The following is a 10,025-nucleotide window of genomic DNA, read 5'->3' on the forward strand; positions in this document are numbered from 1 at the left end:
TTACTTGGCTCGCGAGGAACAGAATCATTTTTTTATTACTCGGAGTACGCAAATCTATACACTGTATATATAGTACTGTGGGGGAATATGGGACACCTTTAGCACATAATATCTAAATATCCTGATCGTGTTTTAAGCAATTAACAAGGGTCTATGGGAGAATGAAAATGTGTCCCATCTTTCCCACCCTACTATATAGTTTAAACTTTATACACATATGCTTATACTTGTATATACCACACTAAAGCTGGAGTTTCATGCCAAAATAACCGTCTAAACAAAACGTTTTACCCTGGACTATACAATCAACGCTTAATTTGGTGTTTTTCAACCTAAATATAACGTTTTAAAGGTTGTAGAAATGATTTGTGTTTGCTGGTTGGAAATATTTGGGCCATTTTTTTAAAACAACGAGGAAAAGAGAATTATTTGGCAAAGGGAGTATTTGTTGGTAACGCTAAAACAGATTCATGTTTTTTTGATTAAAGTTTATTAAACGATTCACACAACATTACTAAAACGTTAATATTAAAATATCTTTCGCCGTTGATTATCTTTCTGGAAAATAGGAACAGGATTAAAATACTAGGATTAAAATACCTTTATAGTTTATGTGGCTGGCGTTGGTGGAAAGCCACTACGGCACGACAAGCCCCCAGCCAATGGTAGTGGGTTTCTACTCTGGTGAGAAACCCTTTGCTGGATAGACCTTACCCAAAGCAAGGTTAAACTAACCGTCAGACAAAAATAGTAAAGAACACACTAACAAAAAGACAGAAATAGTACAACGAGTGCAGTGACATACATGTGCCAAACATGCAACAAACACAACAGCTCAATCATACAAAAAGGGGAGGCAGTCAAAAAGTAATTAACGCGAACATAATCATTGAAACATCTACAAATAAAATATGGTTCACATCCTGAAGGATAATCATCTGCAGTGTACACCATATTGAATGTCCGACCGCAAGGAGTCGAAGCCAACAACAGCTCCACATGTCCCAAGCAATCAAAAGGTAAGTCGCCATGTTGGTACCGCGATACTCTCGTCGTATCTTCACACAATATAATATCGTCCGGATGTTACGCATCGCATCGACCGCTACGAAACTGTATCAGGTTGTTACGAACCGCATTGACAGTGACCTAAACGGAGCGTAGCATCACTCTGCCGATAGTGACCTAAATATGTAGCGTAGCATCACTTGCGGCGACGCCCACGCAACAACCTGACCGTTAAGTAACTCAATCAAAACTGACGTAACCGCACCGAACGCAGGGTCATGACAATGCTCTGACCCACCGTATCGACGTCGTAGCGTAATTGTGACGTGGCCATCGTCCCAATCACGCTACATGACGTTTGTATATTTATTTACAGAGATGGAGAAGTCTATTTTTATTAAATATTTAATAGGAAATTATGTACTTATTATTTACGCGCATATTATACGGCGTGTTGATATTACTCGAGTATTTGTGTACCAACACAGCGTTCTCACCAAGCGATCAGGACAATACAGAATCGCTGAAGGGTTCGACCTTTGTAGACGAAGTACCCAATAGAGTGTACAACAACAAAATCTGATCCAGCAAGATAATCGCCATATTTTCATTGTATATATTTCATAGACATGCAAAATGCACTATAGTAGTGACTGACTAAAAATAGCTGGCAACATTAGGTCCAGCAGAATAAGAATACAGCAGCGCAGACAAGACACACATACAACACACAACTCATACTTGTAATACTCAAACCTCAAACCGTGTATCCTTTATCGGCGTCTTCGTCTTTGTTCTTCGCCTGCAAAACATTAATAGTTGCGTAACAGGCTTATAGGGAATGCGGAAAACTAGCGCATAACATCCAAATCGTGTTTTAAACAATTAACAACGGTCTATGATAGTCAGGATACAGCTTTATAATTCTTTGAATGTTCTTTGTTTACTACCAAATGAGACGAGAAAATAGAATGAAAAGGTGTCCCATCTTCCCCACCCTGCTATACCTGATTAATATAGTTCTGTGCGGTAAGGTGAGACACTGTTAACATCCAAGTTTTAATATATAAATTGTATGTTAACAACATTTTTCTTCTGCCTTTTCCGTTTTTAGCAATAAACTAACAAACAATGATAATATACAATACCTTGCGCTTTTCTTCGACAGCTTTATTCGCTGACTTTTCTGCAAAAATATGATCGTTAAACCACTTGGTTAATATTATTACGTCATAAATACCTTCATTCTGCCATAACGCCATGGTCCGCTTGATCCTCTGTGACGTCACATACCATTCTGCAGAAATCATTAAAGTTAAAACCTGCCATGTTGACACAAAAGTTTCTGACGAAACAATGAACTTACGAAGTGGGTTCTTCTGTTGCCTCATCACCACTTCGTGACGTCACATCATCGATGTTTCTAGAAAAGAGCTTATGTACGTAATAATGCCAATTGTGATTTATACTTTACCAATTCTTTAATCTTCTTGCTTCGCGCTCATAGCGAAAATAAAATTTGAATATACAAGTAATGTGCCTTTACGCGCATGGGGCCCCATGAAAAAGAAAATCGTCGTGAAACGAAAGCGTAGAAAAATCGCATGTTGTTCAGTTATGACGTAACGAGACCTATGACGACACATAACATTAACGCGAGCGGTAGAATGCGAATTCGAAACGATTATGTCGGTTTGTGACGTAACAGAACGCAGCGATTTCGGACCGAGATATAACGTGTGACGTAATAAAGAACCGTCGAGATTCGGAATAATTTAAACAAGGCACAAAACTTGTAACATAATGTTATTGTATATAACGTGATACATTAGCGTTACTGTATTATAGTATAAAGTAATAATGTATAATATTTCATATTAACTACTAATGAAATGAAACAATACTTAACTCAAGTCTCGCCATAAAACTTGTTCAACCCTTCCAACTTGCAACCTGGTGTGGAACCAACTTCATCTAAACTGAAACGTGGCAGTAACTCGTTTAAGAAGAGGCGTTTTATGCGAGGAGCAATCAGCTGGTGCGAGGCAGCGACTAATTGGGATATCTGACCAATCAGCTTCGTGGGTTGGATGGCGGCCTGAATGTGACGTCAATTCAACATTGTGACGTAACAAACTAAACGCACAATGTTTCGTGATTTGGATTTATATTGTAAGCGATTATAAGTCTTTAAATTTATTCCAAATTCATGAATTTATGCACATTGATTTTACTTCGTCATGAGAATAAAGACTATGCGAGAATTAATATTGATTAAGACATGCGGAAAAATCACGGAAAAAAAACTGTTTGACGAAAAATGAATTTGTATTGTCACTACGTGCACAGAAAAGATCGTCAAATAGATGTATAGGTGCAATCATAGAATACTGAACATAGAAAGCCAACCGACCATGCTCCATTGTCTCGGTCACGGTTGAGTGACACTCAGCAGAATGAGATTGCCAGAATAGCCGTCTGCAATAAATATCGTTTGACCCAGACATGTTTATATACGGACTATGGTTTTACCTGTTGGTATGTTATAGTATTCCGTGTAGCTTCGAAATTATACTCAAACTAATTTACTTATTTTAATAAACTGTTACCGGTGTTAAAAATACATTAACGCACTGTATTTCATGCATCCAACAGCAGCAGTAGTAGTTAATATTTGGTGCAGTATTGGTCCTAATGGATGTACAAGAGGACGTTATTGTAGAACTGCTATTTACCGACGTGGATACTGAAAGTAATTTATCGTCATCAGTGCAATCCACGACTCCTGATCCCACTATTAGAGAGGAAGACATAACGTATGTTAATCAAGTTCTGAACCCCGACTTTACACTTTCACAATTTGGATTACAAAAAGTAACAACTTGGATAATGGAATTTGCAAAAAATAAAAATGAGGAACATATTATAAAACAATATCCTTTGATTTGTACAAATGCTTCAAGTTTTTTTTTATCAAAAATAGAAAATGGGCAGGCATCAGTGGCAATTTTGAGTATGATGAAGCAAATTGTAAAGCCAATACAAAAAGAAAGCACAGTATTACAGACTGAAATTACAGAACTAGAACAGGATGTCATTGAGTATATTGGAGGCTTCACATTAAAAAAGGCATCTAAAAAATTTGAAAACGATTACAGTGTCATTAATTCATTTTGCACCACAAATCCATCAGGATCAATGATACCCCTGCTTGAACAAAGGATTGGATCATTAAGGAATCCATCAACAGAATACCACCATCTTCTGCTGTACACATATAACTTGGTGAAACAGCAGTGCAGTGATATTTCATCTGTAGACTTTAAAAAGATTACTTGTAAAATTTTACACGATGTTACATTCAGCCACTTTGTTGACCGAATAGTTGATCGAAGTGAGGTAGAAAATAATGTTGTCTTAAAATTAACAACTTATCTTGTTACTTTATTTATACGATTACTATCTTATGCTTTTTCCAAAAAGTTATTTGAAAGATTGTCTAAAACCTGCAACCGGCAAACACATAGTCTTAGAAAAGAACTAAATAAAATGTAAAGAAGTTAAAAATACTGTTGTTACCAATTTGCATTTTCATTTTCTTGGGCGTTTTGGGAGTGGAATATCACTAACTTCTGTCCATGCATTTTCTTTGCCAAAAGTAGTGCTACCATTTAAACCCTTGACTTTTTTTATCACCTTCCGAACAGTAATATGCTGAATTCCATATGCAGCCTGTGAAACATCAGGGTTTCCAGATCTTCGACCAATTTGACGCTTAAAAATAAAAACTTTTGTTAACTTTAGTTGAGAATATTTTTAATCGCAATTCAATACGTCATTTTTCATACCAAGTTTCCAAAGAATGCTTCAAGTACATCTTGAGTAAAAGAATGCAAGCATACATATTCCAATGAACTACTTGACAGCAAACGTTTTGTTAAAGAAATGAAATTTTGTGTGGTAAATATAAGTCCCTCTAACGTAGGTTTTGCCATAAGCCTTTTACCCTCCCCACGATGGTGCGTTTTGACATCAACCTAAGAAATAAATCTCAGTAAGTCCTAAACACCTCAGTGAAACAATAACACGATATTACCATCCAATCAATCAAACATTTCACAAAGTTATCTTGCAACCATAAAAGTCTGCTGTCTTTAGGATCACGTATAGGGCACGATGCATTACAGTTGACAATATCAAACCATCTGTAAAGTTAATTTCAAATGTGGTTTAAAACTAGATGTTGGGACAAATGCTACACAAAAATAATAAGACTACGAAGAATATTTACTTCGCAAACATGAGAATAAATTCTGATGTCCCCTGCGCTCCCACCATAGTACTAAGGCATTTGCCAACACGCCAGCTGAGAACATCTCTTGCCAGGTTAACTCTCATCTGCACAAATTAAAAATTAAAAAAATTACAGTGATACCCTAAATTAGATTACTTTTGAGTAAGGGGTGAGGTGAATGTGCTCTGATGTAAGGAGACTTTTTGAAAGAATCTCAGAAGCTTGATCTTCTTTATACAGGTCAATAACATGTGTCCACAGTACATCAAAGCCGCTCATGTTCATATACCTTGTACCACCTGGTTTCGAGGACAAGAGAGAATTTCTTGTGGTCTGTAAAGATAAAACTAACTACACTGAATCATATAAGTTGAAAATATGCTTTACTTTGAGCAAATGAGATGGATCCGAGCAGAGAAAAATCGGTCGACTTGGGGCATGAGGATTTGGAGCAGTGAATGGCTGATCCAATGGAATTGTGGAACTTCCACTAACAAGTTTAAAAAAGCGTCTGTTAACTGACATACCATCAGCTACAACAGCATGGATCTGTAGACCCCGCTTTTCGCATTCATTCAAGAGCTCCCAAAAAATAATTGCCATCTGATATGCCGGTGTAACATTTGTAGGATACCAAGCTAGTGGAATAGACACTTCTCTCTTCACAGTTCTTACATAAAACACTAAAAAAATTACATATTGAATTTGTTGAAATATTAGTATAATGCCATAGAATACCTAGTATGTGACTTGCTAAAGTAGGTTTGTCTGAAAGTGGCTGTAGCTCTGAAAATCCCACCAACATTCCATCGCGAATAACAACATTTTCTCGTACTAAAAATACATGACAATAATACACATGGAGTACACCTTACAGCAGCAACTTACTTTTCATCTCATCCAATGTAAGGTAACCTATAAGCTCTTCATTATCTTTTGCCACGCGTTCAATTTCAGCCAATGCAATTGAACTGATCCCAGATGTTGAAGGTATGCAATTTCTACCGAAAATAAGTTATCACACCCCTTGTTAAACTATTCTTTATAGTAAATGTTAGAATGGCAAAATAAGTTAAATCTGTACCTGTAACTTTTTATAGTGGATATTGATGGCAACACCAGAGCTTTGCTACTTCTTATGTGCTCATATGCAGCAGGAGAGCGACAGTATAACTCAAGTGCCCAACGCACTACATCGGGATGATATCTCCTTGCATGTATAGACAGTGATGCATTGCTGATTTGATTTTTGTAAAACATCTTGTGCCAATTATTCAGACTCTTTTCTTCTTCTCCATAGACAACCTAAACACAAACCCAGTGAATCAATGAACAAAATAATCCTAACCACAAACCTTAATAGTTTCATGTATTTGATTGTCAACTTCAACTTGGCTTTGAACATCTTGGACATTTGCATACTTTGAGCACTCAACACATACAGGAACATCACGAAGCGATGACACTAAAGAATCAAATGAAGAAACAATCATAGTGAGATTGCTTTAACTTGTATCTTAGAAGTACACACATATTACCTATAATATTGCATTTAGATGACCTAATTATATTTGACGTCTCAATTTTGTTCCCATCCCATACCAGCTGTGGGTGTTCCAAAGAACCCTTGATATGTTTTTCAATGCCTTGGCACAAGGTCAGACGTTCTGCTTCACCTAGAACATAGGTTGTGATAAGCAAAATTCTTCTAAAATTTAGCTTTTACAATACTTACATAGCACATTGTACAAAGTGTCAAGTTGACCATTACCCAAAAGACTTATGGCATTGGAAACTTTCCATCCAGACAATGCTACAGCAGTGATGTGAGCATTAGAATCAAATTCAATTCTAAAAACATACAATTAGAATAAAAATAATTTCAAAAAGAGAATCAACCAAAGTATTGATTTACCGGATTCGAGGCAGTATTGTGTCCTGTTCTTTATATTCCAAAATAAAAAATGACTTCCAGGCATAATAAATCCAATGTTCTGAAATTTAGTGATTCATAATATAATTACATATTATAGAAAAAAACACAATAAAGATTCCATAACACTTTAACTGCAGATTTAATGAAATGATTGTTTGTTATGTATAAAATAAACCTGTACCTTTCACTTTTTCTGACAGTTTGTTTGCTGCTTTCTGTAAATCAGCTACACAACTGTATCTGAGTTTTTGTGGTAGATCTTCACGCACTGCTGGCTCTTTTCTTGGACAACCAGTAAATTGTCCAGATACCTTCGGTAAATTTTTTCTTGGTTTTGCACCAATCTTAAGCTGTTTTCTTACACCTTTCACTATAATGTCACTTTCTAAAAAGTGATTCTCACATATGGCAGCCCTAAATAGGATTATGACAAAACTTATTAGTCTGGTTGTTTTTACTTCATTAGTTTAACCAAGAAAATAAATAAACGTAAACTTACGATTCTTTTTTCAACATTTCGTTAATCACATCTCCCCCCTTCACATCACGCATTGACAAGATGAAATTAGTCAGTGTTTCTCGATGGCAACGCTCAGCGTTATCTTTGGCTAATTCGGGTCTTCTTATACAAAAAAGAGCCCTGCAACTTTCCTTTAATACTTTTGATCTGCTATGACTGTAGCAACAACCCGGAACCGAACAATGAGAAGGAGCCATAGTATTTCTGTATGTAAACCGATTAATCTAATATTATATGCACGTATTGACGTATTGTTCCAATACTAAGCGTAATTATAGGAATGAGTGTCATTCAACCGTAACGAAAATTTCGTCATAATGCAACAACAATGAGGTCGGCTTTCTATGTTCAGTATTCTATGGTGCAATACAAGAATATTCTCTGCGATAACGAATATACATTTTTAAACAAGTCTGCAAAATAGCATATGTTAATTTTTCGTTAATTAAACGTTAATTACATCTCATGCTTATTTATACTTGTGCTAACAAACAAGAATTTATGAATTTTGACAATTTTGAAGTAGTTTTTACCCGTAGCATGTATATAGAGTCTGTCGTTTTGCTGCTAATTCTCTTGTGTTCGTTGTTTTAAATAATCTGATCTTTGTTACTGTATTCGTAGAGATAAATAAAAAATATATATATTATATTTAAACACGGAACCACTGGATTGCGCAAACTTTTTGCGTTTTTCTGTCGATCCGACTTCGACCATTCATCCGTGTTCAATACGTTACACGTGTCAACGCTTGAAGATTTTTTTCTGTTCAAAAGTGTCGTGTATAAGCTGGTAAAAATGTCCGCAAAGCTTTATACGTACCCAGACAATTTTCGCGCACAAAAGATCCAAATTGCAGCTCAATACAGCGGGGTGAAGTTGGAGTTAGCAGAGTTCGTTGCCGGCGAAACAAACAAATGCCCAGATTTTCTGAAAAAGTTCCCGTTGGGCCGAGTGCCGGCGTACGAAAACGGAGATGTAAAATTGTTTGACACAAATGCGATTGCGTATTATGTTGGGAATGAAGTTACTAGAGGCAACAATAACGAAGCTGAGGTTCTGCAATGGATTGGAATCGCCGACAACGAGTTCTTGCCGTCTGCGTGCACGTGGGTGTTCCCAACGCTCGGTATAATGCAATACAATAAGCAAGCTACAGAAAAAGCGAAGCAGGACGTCAAATCACTCATGGAAATGGTAAATAACCACTTGCTTACCCGCACGTATTTAGTTGGTGAAAGAATTACCCAAGCAGATATTTCAATGGCTTGTACATTGATTATGTTGTACAAAAATGTAATGGACCCAGATTTCCGCGCCCCATTCGGGAACGTTAACCGCTGGTTTGTTACCTTGATCAATCAGCCAGAATTTAAGTCCGTCCTCGGAGAGGTCAATCTTTGTACGAAGATGGCGCAGTTCGATTCCAAAAAGTTCAACGAAATATCTGGGAAACCGGCAAAGAAGGAGCCAACTCCTAAGAAACCAGCCGAGAAGAAAGAAAAAGCAGCAGGGGATTCTAAACCAGCTGCTGCACCAGCGGAGCCGGCACCAGAGAAAAAGAAAGACCCGTGGGCTGATTCTCCAAAACCCACATTCGATATGGATGCTTGGAAGAGATGTTATTCTAATCAGGATGCCCCTGTTGCATGGAAGTACTTCATCGAAAATTTTCCCAAAGAAACCTACTCGATCTGGAGAGGCAAATACCAATACTCTGATCAACTTAAACAGGATTTTATGGCGTCCAATTTAATCGGTGGTACTTTTCAACGACTGGAAAAGATGCGCAAAAATGCTTTTGCAGTTGTTTTAGTTCTGGAAAAAGACAAAAAATTTGACATTGACGGCATTTGGGTTTGGTTGGGCGACAAACTGGCTTTTGAGTTGTGTGAAGACTGGAAAACAGATTACGAAAGTTACAAATGGTCGAAGCTCGACTTAGACAACGCAGCGGATGAGAAAACTATCAAAGAATTCTTCGCATGCGAGGGTGATTTTGAAGGAAGAAACTACATTGACGGGAAAATGTATAAATAACTTTACTGTTTGAAAAATTGGGTTATTTGAACCGCTGGGTTAATTGTGAAAATGTCGCATGAAAATGGTGATTTAAAAATGCCTTCAAATTTTTATTTCGTTCGTTGTATAATGGTAAATACGCGTTTTGATATGTTCCAATATTTTGTGCAACTGTTTAAATATTGAAATCTAGTAAAAAGTGGTAACAGTTTAAAGTGGTGGTTTGTTTGTTTATGGCAGGTTGT

General features: G+C 36.8%; 2 protein-coding genes and 1 long non-coding RNA gene across 4 annotated transcripts; 2 read left to right on the forward strand and 1 right to left on the reverse strand.

The window, feature by feature from the left end:
• Positions 1-239: 239 nt before the first annotated feature.
• LOC149724646 (uncharacterized) lies at positions 240-2,994 on the reverse strand. 2 transcript variants are annotated; one of them, XR_016386458.1, is made up of 4 exons: positions 2,375-2,994; positions 2,249-2,305; positions 2,157-2,194; positions 241-1,810 (listed from the first exon to the last, which is right to left on the reverse strand). It is a non-coding gene; the product is annotated as an uncharacterized LOC149724646 (long non-coding RNA). The 2 variants fall into 2 exon arrangements; XR_016386457.1 differs by having other exon boundaries at positions 240-1,810; positions 2,157-2,305; positions 2,375-2,536.
• A 708-nt stretch (positions 2,995-3,702) lies between these two features.
• Positions 3,703-4,647, forward strand: LOC149724647 (uncharacterized). Its single transcript, XM_089891936.1, has one exon. The coding sequence runs from the start codon at positions 3,703-3,705 to the stop codon at positions 4,561-4,563; it is 861 nt and encodes a 286-aa protein (XP_089748062.1). The 3' UTR covers positions 4,564-4,647.
• A 3,792-nt stretch (positions 4,648-8,439) lies between these two features.
• On the forward strand, positions 8,440-10,020 carry LOC149724648 (elongation factor 1-gamma-A-like). Its single transcript, XM_089891933.1, has one exon. The coding sequence runs from the start codon at positions 8,557-8,559 to the stop codon at positions 9,796-9,798; it is 1,242 nt and encodes a 413-aa protein (XP_089748059.1). The 5' UTR covers positions 8,440-8,556; the 3' UTR covers positions 9,799-10,020.
• Positions 10,021-10,025: the final 5 nt, after the last annotated feature.

This window comes from Ciona robusta, chromosome 14 (assembly GCF_009617815.1).
Source record: "Ciona robusta chromosome 14, ASM961781v2".
NCBI lineage: Eukaryota > Metazoa > Chordata > Ascidiacea > Phlebobranchia > Cionidae > Ciona > Ciona robusta.